This window comes from Neomonachus schauinslandi, chromosome 5, assembly GCF_002201575.2.
Source record: "Neomonachus schauinslandi chromosome 5, ASM220157v2, whole genome shotgun sequence".
NCBI lineage: Eukaryota > Metazoa > Chordata > Mammalia > Carnivora > Phocidae > Neomonachus > Neomonachus schauinslandi.
In genome coordinates this window covers 118,895,809-118,920,109 of record NC_058407.1, presented here as the reverse complement: position 1 = coordinate 118,920,109, position 24,301 = coordinate 118,895,809, and the positions used below count along the sequence as shown (strand labels likewise).

The 24,301-nt window shown below is 34.9% G+C and overlaps 1 protein-coding gene across 3 annotated transcripts in view; it reads left to right on the top strand.

Annotated features, from left to right (window-relative positions):
• PLXDC2 (plexin domain containing 2) overlaps window positions 1-24,301 on the top strand; it is a 469,806-nt gene that overhangs the window by 301,801 nt on the left and 143,704 nt on the right. For all 3 annotated transcript variants that reach the window (XM_021696777.2, XM_044915539.1, XM_021696778.2), the window contains 2 exons: window positions 8,199-8,321; window positions 20,863-20,981. In XM_021696777.2, the coding sequence (XP_021552452.1) occupies window positions 8,199-8,321; window positions 20,863-20,981 (242 nt within the window). The remainder of the gene's footprint in view (window positions 1-8,198; window positions 8,322-20,862; window positions 20,982-24,301) is intronic.

Below are 24,301 nucleotides of genomic sequence, written 5' to 3'. Positions count from 1 at the left end.
ATACCCTAAGACTCTCTCTCGCTGTCTCTCTGTCTCTCTCTCTCTCCCTCAAGAGAGAATAATATAAGAATAACCTAAGGATGCAAAAACTCTGCTACTCCACAACAGGAGTTTCATTTTGCTAATTCAGAGAATATTTGCTTGTTTTCCTTGGCCATGTTGAAAGCCAATTCCTGTCAATATCTCAGGTTAGTTCTTAGCAACCAAGAAGAAAACGCTTAACTGTAGTGATGAGTTCCACTATTTCTCATTACATTATATGTATAATATAACGTAATATAATATAACAATATAACATATATTTATAAAATATATAAAACATAAATACATAATATTTATATATATATATGTATATTCATAAAACCAAATACATAAATTCCCTTACATACATAAATTCCTGTCTTGTCTCAAATAGAGTGAGTTTATCTTTGGGCATCTAATGTTTTGAATATTAAAATTGTAGGGCATATTGAAACTATAAAGTGCAAAGTGTAATATGAATGTACAGTTAAGTCAACACTCTTTTGTTAAGGTTATTTTGTCCCTCTCACTGACAATTCATCTTCCTAAGGGACCAGACTACTAAAACTTCTGGGGAAATGTAGTTGCCATCACAATTTGGAGGCTGTAAAAGGGCACACATCTCAAGGAGGTTGGAAGTATCACAATTGGAATCTGACCACGGGGCTGCAGAGATCAAGATCAGATGAGGAGAGTAATCAGTGTAGCTGCAGAGGGAGCCTCCACAGAAGTCTGATTCTGAAACGATGTCACAGGACAATACAGATGTCCCAAATATATGTGTTGAGGTAGAATTGCAGTTACATGTCTATTGTCTTTCTTCACTACATATAACAGTGTTGTTTAGAAGGGATTAATTTTAACCTAATTTCACAGAAGAAATTGCAACTCAGTGAGAGTAAGAGATGACATGAGATCATACAACTTGTATGAGATGAACTCAAACATAGGCTGGTCCAGTCCACTTTGACTCCTCATGGAGAGAAATGCGTGCACACACATGCACACACACACACACACACATTGCATTGGTGGTCTTTGAGAAAACAAATCTCTTCTACTTTCTTGTAGAGCTTCTCTCTTGTCTAGATATTGAATGGTATTTCTCTTGCACTGAAAGGCGAAGGACAAGGAAGAGATTGTCAGTACATTCAAGACATTTTATGACATGTCTTAGAATGGTTCTGGTAAAACTTAGGGATGAGATCTCTGAATCTCTAGGAATGTCTAAACAAGGATGGGAAACAAAATCATCTTTAGAAGTATGGAAGTGGCAAAGCATAGTTATAATTTCAAATATGTGGAATAAAATTTGTAAACTGTGGGCTGAATAGGTCATAATTCTGGGCAAGAATTGAAAGGACGTATTCTCCTGTTACATAGTATTTTTACTTTAAATTTACCTGATTTTTAAAGTAAAATATGCAGCACTACAGATTAGTCAGTAAATACAGTAAGGTTTGATGGTGTCGGGAAAAAAGTTCCCTACCTGAATATCACCTATCTTCATATTTGGCCATCTTGCTTCCAGGGCTGTTTCTGGTCATTTAAAAAATGGATTTCCTTAGGAAAGGATGGGGCAGTTTTTATTATTCTTCATGGTAATGGGGCACCCTGAGGATGAAGTGAAAGCCACAGCGGGGCATGAGCTCCCCTCTCTAGAGCAAGATGGAACCTGGATGGAAGGGCAGCTGGTAACAGAGCCATCCTACATAGTTTCCCAAAGGGGTTACTTAGGTTTCAGTAAATGGGCAGAAATTCCAAGGGCAGTTGATATTCATAGGTCAGGAAGCCAACTAGTTGTCTTCTAGAAAGACTGCCCATAGGGAGTAGGGTCCAAGAGACTAGGTGGGACACAAGATAGAGGCTTTGCAAACATGGAGGAGCATACCCCCAAATTAAGCAGACTTCAGATATTGAAGACTAACTCCCAGCTATAACTTGGTGCCACATGCGAGTCTAGCATTTGACAGCAGGATCTCTGAATCCCCAGTCTGGAAACAAAAATAATTCAAAGCAACCCTCCCATTCTCCCCCCACATAGGAGTAAGGCTTTAGAAATATTACCTGGATCGATCTGAATAGAGGGAATGAACTTGATTCTCAACCAAACGAGAGCAGTCTGTGTTTTCATGAAAAGCCGTGAAGTCCATGCACTACACAACTCCAGGGTATATCATTCACCGTCTGCAGTGTGCATGGACCCATCTCTGGAAATCCTACCTAATCTGAAGCATCCAGAGGAGGGTGAGGAAGGGTGCTGTTGACAATGACCACTAGGAATGAACCTGCATTGAGAATAAGTCACATTGATTTATTTGAGAAACAAGATGGAGAAGGCAAGAACCATAGGCTACAATTTGGTTAGCAGTTCAAAAGTCTCTCTTCCTCATCTACACAATTCTGGCTCCTTCTCTTTCCTTCTGGAGTTGGAGAGAGGCACTTTATATGGTCAACATAAATCTCTACATTGGTAATTTCATGAACATAATTTGTAGCCAATAACCAAGTTGTCACTTGTTGCTTTTTTTTTTTCTTCCAAGGGTTGGGTTTGTTGTGATTTGCAATTCCCCGTGGTGCCTTAAGCCAGTGGAATAAAGGAATCTATGAGATGTGATGTATTTTAACATATATATTTTAAATTTTTTATTATAGAAAATATATTTGATATATTTTACCTTAACAGCTGGTTGGAATTGTAAAGAGAAAATATTTGGTGAGTGACAATATTATAGGTTACTTCCCAGGAGCCAGTAGTTAGTAAGCTCACGTGAACCTCACAAATGCTATTTTATCTTTTTTCTTTCTTAAACCATCTAGGTTGCATGTACAAACCAGTCTCCTCACAGTGAGCTGTGAGATCTGCTAGCAGCCATTTTGTCCAGAGAGAGCCCATGACATGAAACCTGTCATTGTATGGTTGCCACTGGCCAGTGGTTACGTTACCAGATAACTTACCACAACTTAATTTTCAAATTAGCAATTGCTGCCTCATATGGTTTTGTTTAAAAGGCTGACTTCACTACAAACAAGTATTTGTCTGAAAGGGGGTAGTTTATAGCATGTGTCATGATTCATAAAATGGCATTTGTGCAGAATGTAAGTTGAATTATGCTCAGACTTCACTTGTTTGCTTCCAGCAAGTTGTCCACCACAAATACTGAGTGATTTGACAAAATAATAACCACAAACACGACCCAGTGAAATAGGGTGGTGAAAGGGAACAGATCATATATCAAGTTAGTGAGGGGTCAGTAGGAGGAATTGGTGCTCTAAATCCTCATGGAACAAGGACCATAAATTTCAGATCTATTTGATTAGCGTGTAGGGATCATAGTTGGTACATCCCACAGGGGACAATGGTGACATACACTAGTCATTTGTACTCTCAAGGAGGCGTTTAACTATCAATGTTCAATGCCCTACAGGCATATACATTAGCTCCAACCTTTCCTCAGGGTCAAAAATATCAACTGAAAGATGAGGAAATAAAATATTTCATGTAGCCCTCTACACATTAAAGTTTCATAGAATGTTTCACAGGCAATTATAGCCTTTACTACTATGACATATTCAGTTAAATGAAACAACTATTTGCAGCCAATAGGATGTTAATATTTTTACAAGGTGCTTACTCCATTTGGAGTGTAAGGGAAGGGAATCTATCTCAAATGTAGAACTTTAGGCATTAAGGCTTTTAGTTCTCTGTTGCCCTGTAGTTAGAGTCAGTGGTGTGCCTTAATCCAAACTAGAATAATTCAAAGAAACCCATATCCTACCATTTGGGTGTGAAGCACAATTTTGAAGTCACATCAATATCCCAGTTTAAGTCCAATCAACTAGTATACATTAGACACAAAAAGACCTCAAGAGGTAAACATTAGAGGGAATTTAATTGATTACTTGTTTTCTGCAAATTTCTATCTTAAGTGCTTTTCATGTATCAACTCATTCAACCATCACAACAGCCCAATGATTACCCCCCCATTTAACAGATTAGGGAACTGAGGCACAAAGATGTCAAGTAACTTAGTCACACCACTAGGATGTCATTTGCTTGTATCATTAAATAAATTCTGTAATCATGTAATTCACCTACCTATTTAAGTCTCATTTGTGGATTGCAATAGAGGTATCAAATGTAAACCTATCTCTAGAATTTGCCAATTAAACGAACAGAGGCCAAAATAGGATTTGAGGTGACTACAACTGTACTCTAAAGTATAGGTGTTGGAATTTTCACAGAGAAAACAGGTTGTTTCTTCCTCAAACTCCTTTTTAATAAGAAGCGTGTGGTGATCAAAGGGGATATTTTATGATTAGCCCTTCACATGGCTACAAACAAGTTTGAAAAAAATAATAAAAATATTTTGCTTGAACTACTCCAAAATGTGAACAATCAGAAAAATGAAATAATGTATTTTTCTCTGCAACTAAGCATGCCCCCAAAAAACTAGAGAAAAGAGGTACATGTCTGAATGGGATGGCGGCAGCTCCAGGTGCCTTTGAAGCTTTGGAAAAGTTTTGTTCCACAAAAGGACTCTTAAATTTGCATAGCAGGTTCTTATTCAACACCTAGTCACACTTGGCTGCTGTCAGCAGGCCTGTAAGGTTTCTTTCTCACTCAGTTATTAGCTGCCGCTGACGTGACATTTTCAAAATTTAGAAATGTAATGAGATTTAAGTGGAACCCATCCCTGTGAAGCATTTCACTCCTTGGTCACCAAAAAGTAGGACTTGGCTTGCAATGTGGCTAAGGAAAACAAGCAAGTATTCTCAGAATTCAACTCATGTTGTGGAGTAAGTGGGGTTTTTCGCCTCCTTGGGTGACTTTTCACATTGTTCTTAGTGGTGGCTGCGGTAATAGGGTAACAGACGAAGAATGGGGCAGACATGTTTGCAGTCATGGTGGCCGTACCTGGTTATAGTAGCTGTAGCAACTGTACTACTCACAGGAACAGCAACAATCATTTATTTTAATGTTACAATAATAGAAAAATCAAGAATTATAATTATAGTTTTTATATATTAACAGATTCTTCCATATTTTTAATTATTTCTATATGAACAGTCTGAGACTTCACCTTCGAAATGTGGGAAATTACGGTTCCGGAAAACTTTTTCCTGATGAAAGGAAGCAGCAGTTAAGGATTTGCATGATTTGAAACCTGAGTTACGGAGAATGGAGAATAATTTTTTGCCAAATCTATATAGAAACATTCAGGGATAAAAAATATATATGTATCTTTCTTTTTTTAAGAATTAACAGTAAGAATTGGCTATCTGAAATCATTGCCCTGCATTTTGCAACTGTTTTCCTGGGAATTGCAGCTGCTTTTCTTAGACTTACTTTGGAAAGTTAATTTTGTATTGATTTGCAATTATCATACTGCCTTGAATTACAGCCCCCTTCTTTAAATTAAGTGAAGTTTCTTCCATTAGTACATGGAGAATATAGAATAGGGAAATAACTATCCAGAGCACCATTGGTAAGCACCATTTTTTGCACTCTCCCAATACCTTGTTAGTGCTGGTAGGGGCACACAATCCTGGCACTGTCTCACTCCCCTGCTAAAGCAAGCAGGCATGCCCCAGGCCTGTGCTCTCCCACTGCCTCGCTAAAGCCAGTAGGCATGCCCCACCCTTGCACTCTCCCATGAAGCCTCAATAAATAACTGGAAAAATCACGAGTATGTGAAGATTAAACAACATCTACTGAACAACCAAGGGGGCAATGGAGAAATCAAAGGTGAAATCGAAAAATATTTGAGACAAATGAAAATGGAAGTACAACATACTAAAATCTATGGGATGCAGCAAAGTAGTTCTAAGAGGGAAATTCTCAGTTCATAGTGAAACAAGCCTAACTCAAGAAACAAGAAAAATTTCAAACAATCTACCTTTACACCTAAAGGAACTAGAAAAAGAAAAACAAACAGAGCCTAAAGTTAGTAGAAGGGAAGAAATAACAAAAATAAGAGCACAGATATAAAGTAGAGACTAAAAAGACAGAAGAAAAGATCAATAAGCTGGTACTTTTGAAAAGATAAATAGATTTGACAAACCTTTAGCTAGACTTATCAAAAAAAAAAAAAAGAGAGGACTCAAGTAAATCAGAAATGAAAGAGGAGAAGTTACAGCTGATACCACAGAAATAAAAAGGATCATAAGACACTACTATGAACAATTATACACTGGCTTAGAAGTATGGATAAATTCCTGGAAGCATATAATCCTCAAAGACTGAATCATGAAGAAATAGACAATCTGAATAGACCAATTACTAGTAAGAAGATTGAATCAGTAATCAAAAATCTTTAAATTAAGCGAAGTTTCTTCCATTAGTACATGGAGAATATAGAATAGGGAAATAACTATCCAGAGCCACTGTCCCTTACAGAACATTCTCAGAGTATAATTTAATCTTTTCTTTATAGAATTTTTGTATCCACCTTAATGGTGAAATTATAAAGGCATGTGGGTGAGGATAGGGGAAAAAAATAAATCATATGTCCTGAAAAATAGTTACTCTTCATCTTGATAATTTTAGGGATGTGATTGATATTGGCTTTGAACATTGATGGTGACTCTGAAAATTTACAGGGAAATAAAACAAAAGCAATGACTGTATCACCGTATGTTAATATCTTTTAGTACACTTGAGCTATGTGAAACTGCAAATGTACAAAATTCTGCTCAAGACATAGGGAATTTATTTGAAAGATATTATTTGGCATTTGAGAAACAAGAAATAATCAATGATTAAAATACATGGTAGAGATTTCGCTAGTTAAAAATATATTTTTAAAGGTAAATAGCTAAAATTCAGTTATGCCCTTGATGAAAAATGTAAAGGAAGTCAAAGGAAAGAAGACATTGCAAGAAAGACAAATTAATTTCAAAATAAATAACTGCAGATTTAAATTTCTAATAACTTACCTAGAAATTATAACTGAAAATTTGAAATGATACAAAAACCACAATACACCAATTAAAACTTTATTCAGACCATGAAGTAAGGTAACAGAAGCTTTAACACAATTTTGTGTTTTTTTAAGTATCGCTTGTTTTATTCATTAATTCTTATGAAAATAGAAAAATGATCTACAGTAGTCCCAGCTGTCTAGTTAACCTGTGATTGCCTAAACATTACATTACAATTGCATTATCACAAATAATTTGCTTTGGGTTTTATTTTATAATATCTTATGTGTGTGTGCCTACTTACATATATGTTCTTAATTGTGCATTTCTTAGATTAATATTAACATTAATATTCCCTGAGCTGACTCTCCTTTTAGGAAGCTAAAGACCTTAGAGGCAAGAAGCCAATATAGGATTAATAATTTGTCATGGATAATCCACAAAATAAATAAGGCCAGTGTGGATAATTGGAAGTAGACAGGGTTGTAACATAGGAGCTATTGAAAGTTAATTCAATACGAAGTTCTTCATAGTTAATTCTCTCTCAGTACCCAACCACTAGAACAGGCTGTAATTGATCACACTCTAAATAGAGAGGCATTTGCGCATTATCAATGTTTTACCATTTTATCTGCAACATGTAATATCTTTCTTCTTGATAAAGTGCTAGTATTATTAAAACTCAGAAATGTGCAAGTTTTTCCATGGGTGTTTAACATCCTTTCAACTTTGAAAGTAAGGTCCAGAACATTTTATGCATCTTAGTGTTAAAGATACCCATGTGCGGTTTATAAAATGTCCCAAACTGAGATTACAGTTTGAGAAATGCAATTAAACTTCATGAAAATGCAATTAAACATCATGAAAATTCATTCACTTGTAAAAAGGACTTGCATGTTCAGCTAGTGTTAAACTAACAAGAGATTAATAATGGCAGATTGAATATTTGAATTACTTACCTACTGTATTAACCATTTTAGCCTAACGATCTCTTCCAGAAAAGTCACTTTTCCCACAATTAAAATTGTACATATTCTAGATTTCTGCTTTACCAGTCTGCAAGGTACTACAAAATTATGAGACTTTGTTACATAATCCACACCTATTATTGATCAGACATTAAGACATTAATTATGTTCCTTTTTTTTTAGCTACTGTGATATTTTACTTTCAAAATATGACTGCAATTAAGTTTGGAGGTAAAATTTTATCTGGGCTTTTCCTTAACGTATTTCTTGTTTTTGCAATGACAGGTTTCATATACACTGGAGAAGTTGTACATCGAATGCTTACGGCCACACAGTACATAGCGCCTTTAATGGCAAATTTCGATCCCAGTGTATCCAGAAATTCAACAGTCAGATATTTTGATAATGGTATGTATCGATTAGCCTATTCTTTACTGAATGTGTACTTTTAAACATTGATTATCAGATTCGTATCAATCTCTTGTTAACCTGGGGTTTTTTGGGGGTAAACTGGATTATAAAGTGCTTGATGCAAAAGTCTTGCGATGACAATGTTATACTGTAACTGTTAATATGTGGATTGAACTGTATGGTCAAAAGTCATTTATTCATTCATTCACTTGTTCATTCAACAAATGTTTATTAACACCTGTTAGGTATTATAGTAAATGAGTTGCTATAAAATAGGACACCTCAAACAAAGCAGATAAATTTATTTGATGCTATTTACAGTAAGTCCTTACTATTAAAAAAATTAAATAAGGATAATTTGTTATCTTCAAATAGAGGCAAGTGGCATAATATATTGATATTAAATTTCCAAGACTTATGAACCACATATACCAAAAGATGAACACACCTTTTAAAAAATAAGGTAGTGGATAGTTAAAATGCACTTATGAAAATCAAGTTCTCCTGACTTTAAAATAGGAAATAGAGCCTACCAAGGTTTATCAAGTACACTGACAACAATCTATCCCTACTATTTCTTTTGGAGACATATAAAATAGAGAAAACCTGGACTATATCACTAAATGCTATTCAAATCTAAGTAAAAAAATTAAGGTTCTGAAGACATATGTGGATTTTCATGTCTGTATCTTATGGAAGGCTGTAACTTTGGTAGGGAAAATAGGAAAAGTTTGTTTTGGAAAAGTAAAGATAGAAATTCCTGTACTCTGTAATACAAAAATAGTATTTATTTGCCCAAATGACAATTTCATCTTTTAAAATAATGGAACTATTTGGTGTGAACAGAGTTATTTCTACTCTGATCTCAAAGACGGAGGAGGAAATTTACTAGTGGGTAGTATAGACTTAATAGTGACAGTAGTGTTGGGGAAATGTGATCATTTTGCTAAAAGTAATCTTCTGACCAGTGTGATGAAGCCATTTTACAGGTCAAAATAGCAAATGAAAAAGGAAGCTAAACATAGTTAGATATACACTCTGAGAAACACATTTCAACTTGAATAACACTAAAGTATGTTCCAGTATTAGGTAACTCCAAATGTTAGCCATAATAATTACCTTCTCCTGTTATTTTAAGAACTATTATATTTATCCTCCCTTTAAAAAAAAAATTAATGAGGTGCTAATGCCAAGGATGTATGAATAGATTGTAAGGATACTTGGGGCAGAACTACAGCCAGAAACTTATCTGAAGCTTATTCCATGACCTTTCTGACAGAATCACCTTTGTAAATAGGAAATGATTTGATGAAAGTTGATTCTTTCCCAAGCTCTGTCAATTATTGGCGATGTTGGAGACATTCACTCATGGGCACAGGATTCTAATGATGGAGTTTTCGTAATATTAGCAGCAAAATCATAAAGCATAAGTAAGTCTCTCGTTTCTCCCTCCATATACTCTCTTGTATACCACCTTCCTAGGTAGCTCTTAATATTTGAATTTTACTTTTGTTTGAGTGATTTTTAAAAATTAATGTATGCCACTCCAACTGGACACTAAATTCTTTGAAAACAAGGACTGTGACTATAATAAATCATTTTATCTTCACTACCTGACACAGGAAGTCAATACACAGTAGGACTCCCATAATTATTCAGTGAAGGAACAAATTTTAAAAAATTAAATATGTAGGATATTTTTTTAATTCTGAGAATCATAAAAATACTCAAGAGTTAATGTATTTTACTTTATTGAAATATCTTCTGTGTAATGACCAGTGGGAGTACTGAGTTCCCACAATATGACAATGAAAACTGTAATTTATTGTTTGTGTTTTATTAAATGAATGAAACACTTTTGAATATTGTAAAGGTACTCAAAAAGGCCTTTTATACAGTAGCAACTTACTGAAATATTTCCAATTTTGATTAGTTAGGATCACTGAAAGAATGCTTAAGGATGGGAAACTCAACATTTTAGGAAAACAAAATTTCTCTAAAAGAGACCAGCAGCAGTTCAGAAGATTTCTTCTAATATATTTCTGTAAACATTAAAACACTAGATTTTAAAAATGAGATGATGCTTCCATATGTCATAGGTAGCATAGATGTTGACTGAAATCTGTGTGAGCCACAGAATAGTAATGTTCGAAAACTAGAAAAGTTATAAAACACTTTATAGAAAAATAATTTGATGGTTTAGAATTGCAAATTAAAAAGTATAATTCTTACTAATGATCAGAAGTCTGGGCAGAGAATCAGAAAACTGGGAGTTGACGGTGACATGAAGTGGCATGAGTTCCTCCTACTTGCCTGTTTTCATTTTGGAAATGAAAAACTGGCATCCATTACTGATGAGATAACTTGATTAGGGTTCAATAAACACTGCAGGGATGCTCAATTCCAAGTGCTCAGTTCCAATAAGCACATAGGATGGTGTAGCAAGTCATGTGGTCTGATATATGAGCTTAAATAACAACTTCATCTTTGAGATAAGGAGCAGTGTCACTAGATTTTGAGCTGATTGTGAAAGAAAAGGTGTAGGATTTTCAGCCCCTAAGCCAGGAGATGGGCCATGCTAAAGCAGCTCTTTAGAAATGTAAATTCCAGTCTTCAACTCATGGTTTTCTTTTGGCAGTATATACTCTTACATCATTAATTGTCCAAAGAAAGTGCCTTCCTGGTTTACTTACCCAGTTGCTCCCTATATTAGACACTACCTAGAGAACAGAGGTGAATTAGGGGCTACATAGAGAAATACAAGATTTATCTCCAAAAGCCACTCCTACCATCCTGTAGATCATAAAGTTTTAGATTTCAGTAACTTTTAATATAAGATGAAACTTGAAATACTGGTTATTTGACAAAACAGGATAGAGATATGTGGCTTTAAATTTAATAACATTTACACTTAAATAATCTTTCAGTTATGAATGAGCCACTCAGTATGTATGTAGAACCATTTAAATTAACCAATGTTGGGAGAGCCATGATGGCATTACTAAACATAAAACTGGCAAACTTATTGTTATTTTAAAAAGCCTGCTGCTGATAATATATTAAGACTATCTTCATCTGAATTTGCATGAAAAACATTTACTTACTCAATTATGTAGACCTTGCTTTGCAAAGAATTTGAGGTAATTATATTTTCTCGTATTTCATGCAGAAATCCCTAGAAAGTAAGAATTATTCTGCCCTCCTCCACCATGTTGTAGGAGAACAAACAGGTCCATGAAGTTTGTGTCCAAGGCCATGTGAACAGCAGTAGAGACAGAACAGAGGCTAGGTCTTCTGCCCTCCAATTCCATGTTTCTCTGTACCATCAAAGTGCCTCATAGAAATTAGTGAATAAAGAAGAGACTAGAGCTTGAGAGTTGCAGACATGCATGAAGGAAAAAGAGAATGCTGTTCAGAGGCATTTCCTGATCAGAAACCCCTGCACTTCTATGCTTATGGGACGTTTCCTGCCTATTATTATCCTCTTGCCTTTCTAATATTTAAAAAATGGTAGTATAAATACATAGATGCCCATAAAAAGGAGAGACTTGGGTTTTCACTTGTTGCAAGGGTATGTGTTAGGTGTTCCCTATGATTAAAAGCACCAAGAAAAGATTCAAAAAAATTTTTTTTGACATCTAAATTTTTACTGCAAAGAAACAAACACATTCCTATATTAAAGTGTACAAGGTGATAATCTGTTATAGTTATACATTGAAACAGGATCCCCAACACGAAGTTAATTAACACATTATCATTTCACATATTTACTTTTTTTTTCAGGTTAAGAACACTTGTTTTACTCTCAGAAAATTTCAATTAGACAATATAGTATTAGAAGCTATAGTCACCAGGTTATATATTACATCCTCAGACCTTATTTGTAGTGCAAATGAAAGATTGTGTGCTTTTACCACCCTCTTCCTATTTTCTTCATCCCCTAGCTCCTGGCAACCAATACTCTAAAATCTGTTTCTATGAGTTCAACTGTGTTGTGTTTTGTTTTTAGGTCCCACATATAAGTGATAGTATGCAGTTTTTCCTTTTCTCTGTTTTGCTTATTTCTTCCTTTTTTTAATTATTATTATGTTATGTTAATCACCATACATTACATCACTAGTTTTTGATGTAGTGTTCCATGATTCATTGTTTGCATATAACACCCAGTGTTCCATGCAGAATGTGCCCTCTTTAATACCCATCACCAGGCTAACCCATCCCCCCCTCCCCTCTAGAACCCTCAGTTTGTTTCTCAGAGTCCATAGTCTCTCCAGGTTTGTCTCCCCTTCCGATTTCCCCCCCTTCATTCTTCCCCTCCTGCTATCTTCTTCTTCTTCTTCTTCTTTTTTTAACATATAATGTATTATTTGTTTCAGAGGTACAGGTCTGCGATTCATCAGTCTTACACAATTCACAGCTCTCATCATAGCACATACCCTCCCCAATGTCTATCACCCAGCCACCCCATCCCTCCCACCCCCCACCACTTAGCGTAATGCCCTCCAATTCATTTATGTGGTCAGAGAGGCACAATTTCACTCTTTCTGCAGGCTGAATAATATTCCAGTGTGTGTGTTCTTTATCCATTCATCTGCAGATGAACACTTAAGTTGTTTCCATATTTGGCTAGTATGGATAATGCTGCAATGAACAAGAAAGTACAGAGATCTCTTTGAGAAATGATTTTGTTTCCTTTGGTATATACCCTGTAGTGGGACTTCTAGATCATACTGTAGTTCTGTTTTTAGTTTCTTGAGGAACTTCCATGCTGTTTTCCATAGTGACTGTGACAGTTTACACTTCCAACAGACTACATGGTTTTCTTGTTCTCCACATGCTCTCCAACATTTGTTATCTCTTCTCTTTTTGATAATAGACATCATAACAGGTGTGAGGTGTTATCTCATTGTGCTTTTGATTTGTATTTCCCTCAAGACTGGTATTGTTGAACACCTTTTCATATACCTGTTAGCCATGTGTATATCACCTTTAGAAAAGTGGCTATTTAGGTCCTTTTCCCATTTTTTGTTTGTTTGCTATTTAGTTATATCAGTTCCTTGCATATCTTGGATATTAACATGTTATGGGATATGTGGTCTACAAATATTTTTTTCCCCATTCCATAGGCTGCCTTTTCATTTTCTTGGTTTCCTGTGCTGTGCAGAAGATTTTTTGTTTGACATAGTCCACCTTGTTGTTTTTGTTCTTGCTGCCTTTCCTTTTGGTGTTAAATCCAAAAACATCATTACTGAGACATATCGAGGAGCTTACCCTTTGTGTTTTCTTCTAGGACTTTTGTGGTTGCAGGTCTTATCAAGCCTTTAATCCATTTTGAGTTGATTTTTGTATACAGTGATTTAGGGGTTCAGTTTCACTTTTTTGCATGTGGTTCTCCACTTTTCCGAGCACAATTTATTGAAGAGACTGTCCTTTCCCCATTGTGTATTCTTGGCTTCTTTATTGAAAATTAATTGACCACATAAGAACAGGTTTATTTCTGGGCTTTCTGTTATGTTCCATTAATCTAGGTGTCTGTTGTTATGCCAGTACCATACTGTTTTGATTACTAAAGTTTTGTAATACTTTGAAATCAGAAAGTGTGATGCTGCCAGTTTTGCTTTTCTTTTTCAAAATTGCTTAGCTATTTGGAGTCTTTTGTGCCTCCATACAAATTTTAGGATTCTGTTTTATATCTGCGAAAAATGTCATCAGAATTTTTGTAAGGATTGCATTGAATCTGTAGATTGCTTTGGGTGGTATGACATTTTAACAATATTAATTCTTCCAGTCCATGAATATGGAATATTTTTACATTATTTGTGTCTCCTTAATTTCTATCATCAATATCTTATAGTTTTCAACATACAGATCTTTCATCTTCCTGTTTAAATGTATTCCTAGGTATTTTATTGTCTTTGAAGCCATTATAAGCAACATTCTTTTCTTTTTTTTTCTTTTAACAGCATTTGCTTTATTTGCATTTTTTTGTTTAATTTTTTTTATTTTATTATGTTATGTTACTCACCATACATTACATCATTAGTTTTTGATGTAGTGTTCCATGATTCATTGTTTGCATATAAACACCCAGTGCTCCATTCAGTACGTGCCCTCTTTAATACCCATCACCAGGCTAACTCACCCCCTCTTCCCCCTCCTAAAATAGAAATATTTTATGCCATCTTCAAACAGAAACAATTTCACTTCATTTTTCCTAATTTGGATTTCTTTTATTTTTTTTCTTAACTAATTTCTCTTGCTAGCGCTTCCAGTACAATACTGGATAAAAATAGTGAGAGTGGGCATCCTTGTCTTTTTCCTGATCTTAGAAGAAAAGCTTTCTACTTTTCACTCTTAAGAATGATGTTAGCTAGGGGCGCCTGGGTGGCTCAGTTGGTTAAGCCACTGCCTTCGGCTCAGGTCATGATCCTGGAGTCCCGGGATCGAGTCCCGCATCGGACTCCCTGCCCAGCAGGGAGTCTGCTTCTCCCTCTGACCCTCCCCCTTCTCATGCTCTCTCTCTCTCTCATTCTCTCTCAAATAAATAAATAAAATCTTAAAAAAAAAAAAAAAAGAATGATGTTAGCTACAGGCTTGTCATTTATGGACTTTGTTATGTTAAGATACATTCTATCAATAATTTGTTAAGCATTTTTATCATGAAATGATATTGAATTTTGTCAAAAATTTTTTTGCATCTATTTGGATAATTATATAATTTTTATCCTTCATTTTATTACTGTGTTTATCACATTGCTTGATATGTGTATATTGAATTATCCTTGCATCCCAGGAATAAATCCAGCTTGATCATGGTGTATGAACCTTTTAATGTACTGTTGAATTGGTTTGCTAATATTTTGTTGAAGATTTTTGGATCTATTTTCATCAGGAATATTGTTCTGTAAGTTTCTTTTCTTGAATGTCCTGATACCCTGATACCCTGCTGGTCCTGTGAAATAAACTTGGAAGTGTTTTTTCTTCTAATAAGGATTGCTACTAATTCTTTTTTTAAATGTTTGCTAGAACTCCCCAGTGAAGCCATCTGATCCTGGACTTTCCTTTTTTTCCAATTACTGATTCAATCTCCTTTTTTCTAATTACTGATTCAATCTCCTTACTAGTAATTGGTCTGTTTAGGTTTTCTATTCCTTCATGATTCAGTCTTGATTAGTGGTATGTTTCTAGGAATTTATATATTTCTTCTAAGTTGTCCAGTGTGTTGGCATATAATTGTTCACACTAGTTTCTTATAATCCTTAGTACTTCTGTGTTTTCAGTAGTCAAGCCTCCACTTTCATTTCTGTTTTTATTTATTTGAGTCTTTTCTCTTTCTTAGTCTAGCTAAAATTTTGTCAATTTTTTTATCTTAAAAAAACAGTTCATTATTTCATTGATCATTCCTATTTTCTTTTGAGTCTCCATTTCATTTATTACTGCTGTGATCTTTGTTATTTCCTTCTGCTAACTTTGGGCTTGGTTTATTCTTCTTCTTCTAGTTCTGTCTTAAGGTGTAAAGTTAGGTTGTTTTTTAAGGTCTTTCTTTTTTCTTAATGAAAGCATTTATGGCTATCCATTTTCCTCTTAGAACTGCTTTTGCTGCATCCCATAAGTTTTGATATGTTGTGTTTCCATTTTTATTTGTCTCAAGGTATTTTTAGAATTTCCTTTTGATTTCTTCTTTGACTCATTGGTTATTCAGGAAGATTTTTTTTTTTAAAGATTTTATTTATTTATTTGAGAGAGAGAGAGAATGAGAGACAGAGAGCACGAGAGGGAAGAGGGCAGAGGGGGAAGCAGACCCCCCTGCTGAGCAGGGAGCCCGATGTGGGACTTGATCCCGGGACTCCAGGATCATGACCTGAGCCGAAGGCAGTCGCTTAACCAACTGAGCCACCCAGGCGCCCCAGGAAGATGTTTTTTAACTTCCACATATTTGTGAATTTTCTAGTTTTCCTTCTGCTTGTAATTTCTAGTCTCATACCATTCTGGTCAAAAAACGTGAATGATATAATTTCAGTCTTCATAAATTTGTTAAGACTTGTCCTGTGGCCAAACATATGATCTGTCCTGGAGAATGTTCCATGTGCACTTGAGTAGAATGTATATTCTGCTACTGTTTGATGACATATTCTGCATATTTCTGTTAGGTCTATCTAGTCTAACAGGTAGTTTAAGTCCAATGTTTCTCTATTGATTTTCTGACTGGATGATTTGTCCATTGTTGAAAGTGGGATATGAAGTTCCCTACTATTACTGCTTTGCTGTTTATTTCTGCCTTCAGATCTGTTAATATCTGCTTTATATATTGAGCAGCTCTTATGTGGGTGCATAAATTTTTACAATTGTTACATCCTCTTGATGAATTGACCCATTTATCATTATATAATGATCTCCTTTGCCTTTTGTTACAGGTTTTGGCTTAAAGTCTATAATACCTAATATAATTCTATCTATCCCTGCTTTCTTTTGGTTTCCATTTGCATGGAATATTGTCTTCCATAATTACACTTTCAATCTACCTGTGTCCTTAAAACTAAAGTGTGTCTCCTATAAGCAGCATATATAATAGTCTTTTTGTTCTTTTTTATCTCTTCGGCCACTCTTTTTTTTTTTTTTTTCACTCTATGACTTTTGATTGGAGAATTTAAGTCCATCTACAATTAAAGTAACCATTGATAGGTATGGATTTACTGTTGTCATTTTGGTAGTAGTCTTCTGGCTGTTTTGTAGTTCCTTTTTTCCTTTCTTCCTCTCTTGCTCTTTTCCTCTGTGATTTGATCATTTTCTGTAGCTCTATGCTTAGATTCCTTCTACTCCATCTTCTGTGTTTCTACTATAGGCTTTTGTTTTGTGGTTACCATAAGGCTTATATAAAACATCTTATATTTATACAATCTATTTTAAGCCAATAATGACTAACTCAAACTCATACAATAGCTCTATGTTTTATACCCTCCACCACATTTTATGTTTTTGATGTCACAGTTTACAACTTTTTCTATTGTGTATCCATTAACAAGTTACTATAGTTCTTTTTTATGCTTTTGTCTTTTAACCTTTATACATGAGTTATTAGTGATTTACCCATTACTGTTACAATATTAGAATATTCTTAATTAACTATAAATTTACCTTTACCCCAGTGAGTTTTATATTTTCATATAATTCCTATTACTTATTTGTATCCTTTCATTTCAGCCTAAAGAACTCCCTTTAACATTTCTTATAAAGCTGGTCTAGTTGTGATGAACTCCTTCAGTTTTTGCTTGTATGGAAGACTCCATTTCTCTGCCAATTCTGAAGGGCAACTTTTTTTGGTAGAGTACTCTTAGTTGGCAGTTTTTTTCCTTTCTATTAGCACCTTGAATATCTCATCCTATTCACTCTGGCCTGCAATGTTTCTGTTGAAAAATCTTCTAATTGTTTTATGGAGGTTCCTTTATAAGGAGTAAGTTGCTTTTCTCTTGCTGCTTTTAAGATTCTTTGTTTTCAACTTCTGATAATTTAATTATAGTGTGTCTAAATGACAGTCTCCTTTGATTCATCTTATTTGGTATTTTGGGGCTTCCTGGATCTGGATGTCTATTTATTTCTACAGGGTAAGGAAGTTTTCAGCCATTATTTCTTTGAACAAGCTTTCTTCCCCTTTCTTTCTCTCTTCTCTTTCTGAGATTCCTATAATAGGAACATCAGTCCACTTGATGGTGTCCCATATGTCCCATAAGCTATTTTCACTCTTTTTTCTTCTTGTTTTTTGACTGGGTGAATTCCATTGCACTGTCTTCGAGTACATTGTTCCTTTCTTCTACTTGATCTAGTATGTTGTTGAATCATTCTATTAAAATTTTCAGGTCAGTATTGTATTCTTCATCTCTTTGATTTGTATTTAGTACTTTTTATGCTTTCTATATCTGTTGAAATTCTCACTTTGTTCATGTATTACTCTTGTAACTTCAATGAGCATTTTTATGAGGTAAATTAACTTACTGATGTTTCATTAGGTAAATTAACTTACTGATGTTTCATTAAGATTGGTTTCTGGAGATTTCTCTTGTTCTTTTGTTTGGAACATATTTCCCTGTTTTGGGGTTTTTTTGTTGGTTTTTTTTTTTTTTTTCATTTTTCTTGACTCTCTTAGTTTCTGCACATTAGATAAAATAGCCACCTTATCCAGTCTTTTCAGAGTGGCTTATGTAGGACACAAACTGCATCAATAAGCCTAGCCTGAGCTCCTGGTTGTCTCTTAAATCTCTATGATTATCTATGTCTCTTAAATCTCTATGATACTGTTTTTGTTCTTAGTGGTTCCCAGTAGTTGAGAGTATGCCAAGACCCATCAGTGTTTCAAAGGGAATGATCATAGTCAACACCTATATGTGGGGTTGATCTGGAGCCAGACCCTCAGGCAGCAGCTAAGAAAGTATGCAAACTCCTTCTGGGGAGAAACTGGGAGATAGGCATTTTTGCCTGGTCTCTCTACTAGCCGTAAGGGGGTGCTCCTTTGCCCATTTAAAAACTGTTTATTTGCTATAATCCTCTAGGATTTGTGAATACAAGCCTCATTGGCTATCATCTTGCTATAGCAAGGTGATTTGGCTGCCTAAACCTTGGATGGAGCTATAAAAGTGAGGACACTAGATGTATGGACAAGTTCTTTGAAGGTAGATACTGGCAACTTGGTTTTATTGTTGAAGTTAGCCAGAGAGAGATGGTGGAGGAAGTGGTCATTGGCTCTTTTGGGTCCTGGGGAGGATAATAGTCAGCAGCTAAATGGACTAATTAGAAGCCAGACCCTCATGCTACAGCTTATAAAGTACATAGTCACACCCCTTCCAGGGAAAGATGGGCATTTTTGCCTGCTGCCTCTCTGCTGAGCCCTAGGGGCATAGCTATGGCAAGTACTCATGGGCATACCTGTTGCTTCCTTGTCTGCTACAGTCCTGTGGGACTTGTAAATGCAAATCCAGTTGTCTATCAGAACCAGGTGATCTGGGGACCTGTCTCTCAGGTGGCAGCAACAAAAGCTGGGTGCCAGACATGTGCAAGCTCCTTTCCAGGAGGATGTTGGTGACCTGTTTTTATTGTCAGAGTGAGCAAAAGGAAGAAGGTGGGGGAAGTGCCCGCTGGCTCTTTTGGGTTTCAGAGAGGATCACAGCAGCTAGATGCATGCAGTTTCAATGTGGGTATTTTCTCAGTTGCCCAAATTCTAGCAGTTACTTGGCTATTTTTTAGATTTCTCTCAGAGGAAATTGCTCTGTATGTAGCTCTGTGTGTACATTGGGTATGTCCATGGAAGGAGGGAAATTCAGAAGCCTCCCATGTCACCATCTTGGTCAAAAGCTCTCAGCATTATGTTGAACTCAAAAACACAGTGAAGACAGTATTCTGTTTTACATCAATCAGGTACAGGGATTAACTCATGAGCAGTCAGATGGAAGAAGTGCATAGGGCAAGACATGTGGGGAGAGGTGTGGAGCTTGCATGCCCTCCCTGGGCACACTACTCTCCCAGCAACGCCACATCTTCACTAACCCAGACAGAAGCTCTCTGTCATACAATCTTGAGGGTTTTTTTGTTTTTGTTTTTCCTAATTTAATCAATTTTAATCAACCTGGGAGTTAAGTTTATCTCTTTTAGTTCTGTGAATTTCATTTTCTGTAAAACATTTTTCATTTCTGTGAAACATTTTTCACAGAATGTAAACATTTATTTTAACCAACCAAAAAATCCAATACTTAGAGCTAAGCAAAAGTCTTAGCTGCTCATTTAAAAAAAAAAAAATAGAAAATAAACAATGTCATTTAAAACAAAACTATGACTTCTCATCAGTGGCAATTAAACTATTTCAGTTCACATTTCATGTTAATAGTTTTATAGTTAATTCTGGCAGATTGACTCATCAGAATATGATACATAGCACTGAAGATTCATTCATCCCAGTGTACTTCAAGGGGGCTTCAGAAATCTTTGCTTGGGGCCCTTTAAGCTGCCTTGCAGCCTCCTTGAAGCAATACAACAAAGACAGAAATTCAGGCATTGTGAACCAGAGAAGAAAATTCCCATTAGTGCTGAAGGAATTTTTTTCAGCATGGAAGAGTATAATTCTAAGTATCGAAGAGACATTTTCAGGTCTTTTATAAGTGATTCTAGCTTTCTGAATGTGTTCTCAGCATTTGTCAAATGTATTTGAAGTTCATTCAATCCACTTGGGCTACATTTTAAAAGTGGCTCATAGAAATTTAAGCAGGCAGTACCCATTAACTTTAATGGACTTCCTAAGGCAAAATTCCCTCATACTGGGCTCAATATTAACCTCAGTATGAGATTCGATTTTACTAAATATTTAGAGAATACTCAATTGTTTAAAAATACCCCAAATACTATTTCAATAACAGAATTCCAATTAACCATATAAAGTTCAAGAGGCACAACTACTAGATTTTAAGACTATATCTATGGTTTGGTGAAGTCTCTCACCAGAATTGATTGATATATATTTATCAATGCATTTCTTCTGTTTCAATGGGGTTTATAGGCACAGCACTTGTTGTCCAGTGGGACCACGTGCATCTCCAGGATAATTACAACCTGGGAAGCTTCACATTCCAGGCAACCCTCCTCATGGATGGACGCATCATCTTTGGATACAAAGAAGTAAGTAATGTATTGATGATGTCCTTTCCCCTTGATCTTGACCTCTTTTTCTCCAAGTGTCAAGAAAGGGACATTTTACAGTTATGAACCTCATATTACTTTCTAATGTCTTGGTTTCTTTTGCTTCATACAAAATTTTTTTTAATCTACTAGATAGCACTGATTGTTAATTCTTTGGATTTTGTTTTTTATTCTGATGTCATTGGCATTATGATTGATAAATTTCATAGAATTATTGAACAATTATATCCTGATGGTATTACAATGAAATATCTCTAAGAAGAAACACTTCCAACTTGGAAGGACGTCTCTCCTATATCTGATTATATTTATTTTTTGTTTCTTTTTGCCTTGTCAATTTCTGTGACATGTTTTGATTCTAATTCCAAAAGTATTAGTATACGTGAAAACTTGTGTGGCTCAGTGACCCAATACCAAGAGCATATCAGGACCCACAATCTCTTTGGTCAGTGTGTATTTCAACCTGATAGGCAAAATTAATTAGAGTTCTAAATGACAGAAAGAATAATGGAATTTAAACTTATAGTTTGTTTCATCTTACCAAATTCACAAAGTAAAGAATGGAAATTTACTAAATTATAGCCCTAAATTTACAGAATGTCTAAATTAGAATAATAGCATGTTTAGTTTAAAAACTCTATTGACAATATAATCACAGTCTATTAGACAACCTAAACTTTTTGGGAAGAAAACAAATATAAGAATAAAATTCCAGGAACAGTAGATGTGATATTTTAGGCAGTCACTAGGCATGACAGAAATTTTGACAATGTGAATTGATGATGGGCATTATTAACCCATGGGTTAATGGGTATTTATAATAATACAGACTCAGTATCTCATTTGAAGGGTTATTTTTTGTTAGCAAATGAATCCTTGACTATTAAAAGGATGTTGACAATTTAAAAATTATTCACTTTGGTCAAGTCTTCTGAGATACATCTTTTCTATAAAGCGAGGGATAGTTTTATTTCAATTAACTAGGTCAGCTTTTTATTTTAAATATTTCCACTCCTTTGAAGAATTCTTCCATGTGGAATTAATCGCTTACTTGGGGCAATAATATAAATAAAATAAAATATAGAATCTGGTCTGCTTGGTGCTTCTTTATCCACAGCTATGTTTTGATATCATAGCCCATCATATTCTTGTATCACCTTAGTTGCAAGCTGGGAGAATATATCTCAAAGGGACTCATTCATTTTTAGTTTTCATAATAATCTATGTAATCCTGACACTGCAGAATATCATTATAGAATGTTAATTTTCAACTATTTTAACCAGCAGTGGTAAGGTTTCTGGAAAGATGTAGGGTCAGTAAGTCTAGGGTCTTAAATCTCACTAACTGTAGGCTTTTCAAAACAGAAGTTTGTTGTTGTTGTTTTTTTTATTGTGGTCTCTCTTTCTAGTCTATATTATAAAAATCATCATCTTTATGTATACTGTTCTCAATGGGTGTCTCACATTGCAGAGTAGCAGTTCATTTTTCCTATTCCTTCTTTGTAGTGGATTTGGTATTTTTTAAATGTTTTTTTTCTTTATTGTAATCAAAGAAAAATTTTCCACTATGATTTTCCTGTTTTGTCATGGGGAATATTAGACTGATAGGCAATTTTAACACTTTCTTTATATTTCCAGACCGTTATCCTATTGAACACTAGTCCTTCTGAACTCAGAGTTCTAAGCAAGTCATTACTTTATTATTGGCCCTTACTGTCCTTTCTCTGTTCTGGTTAAAGAAGCAGCTTTTTATTTCATATTCTACCTTAATTTTTTTCCCAATAATTGTCATGTATTTTATTTTGCTGATGCAAATTTCTATTTGTAAAATTTGGTACAGTAAGGGTTCCCTTGCATTTGAGGAGAAAGTTAGATGCTTCTGACACTTCTAGAAAAAACATTTATGATCACAATAGCATAAAATAGTTAGCTGTTTGTATAATGTATTATCCTTGACAAAGTGCTTTCACATACAGTATAGTTTTCTGTTCTTCAGTGGTATCTCATATTCTTAATATCCATAAAGGCACTGGCACATGAAGGTAGCTTAATTATGGAATTAGATCATATCGCAATTATCTTTATTTTATGGCTAGGCAGACTGCATCAGAAAGGTTAAATGACATGCTTGAGGTCACAGAGCTAGTTAAGGACAAATCCGGGACTAAAGGCTCTAATTCGGTGATGCCAAGGTACCTCAACATCATTTTTTTCTTTCCCAAGGAGATTATGTATAACAATTCACAAATATATTTCTCATTTGTTTTTTAATAAATATTGGCTAATGTTTGGTGTTTAATAATCTTTTTATCTAACTCCAGTATATGATACAATTACAATCTCATACAGGTAGAAGTATTCTTAGTTGAGTTATAGAGCTAGCGAAATCATAAGGACATAATAAAGAGTATAATTTTGTGCTCTTGTCCAGGTTAAATTTGCAGAACCAACATTATAGATAGGGAACTAAGTACAATTCTTTCTATACCTAGTTGCTTCTAACTGGCTGATGCCAGCTTTGTTCTATTTTATTTTATTTGAGTGAGAAAAAAAAATCTGATGTATGCAGAAACTACCAATAGAGCACTTGGTTTAATTGTAGAGTAAAATGAGTAATGCATTGAATAAACTTATTGACACAAATTTCATTTTTATTTCCCTCAAGTGATTTATTCCAGTAGATAATTATGTTTCTTTTAGTAACTCTTTCTGTGCCACCTGCCCATACTAACCACTCAGATGACCTTCAACTCTGCCATGTTCCTCATACAGAAATTTCTCCAACAGTATAATTTTTCACAGTGCAAACTAGATCAATAATGGTCAAAATTAGAACATACATTTGTACTTATGACAATTTTGCTCATAATAGGATTGAGATAGGAGAGTACTTCTACTATTTAAAATAAGAGTGAATACAGATTTATTCAGGGCATTCACTGTTCCCTCATCAAAATCCCAATGTTCTTCTAGCCATACTGGTGAGAGTAGTGGAGGCTCAGATTCCTTTAAAGGCATAAGTTATCTCTCCTGAGGTTGTATCTCTGTATTATTGAACCAAAGATTTAAAATTCTGTTTTAAGTTATAGTTCCCCATTTTTACACAGCTGTTTATTTTAGTTCACTTCGAAGATACCATTTACTTAGGATGAAGAGAAAGCCCAAAAAGCATATTGTCATTTTCTTAGTTTTACGTCAGATTACCAACTGTTCACTTTAATGCGTTTTCCAGTGTCATAGTATCCATTTGTGTCTTGTGCATAGATTTAATTACCTTATAAAATTAACCATCTTGCCCT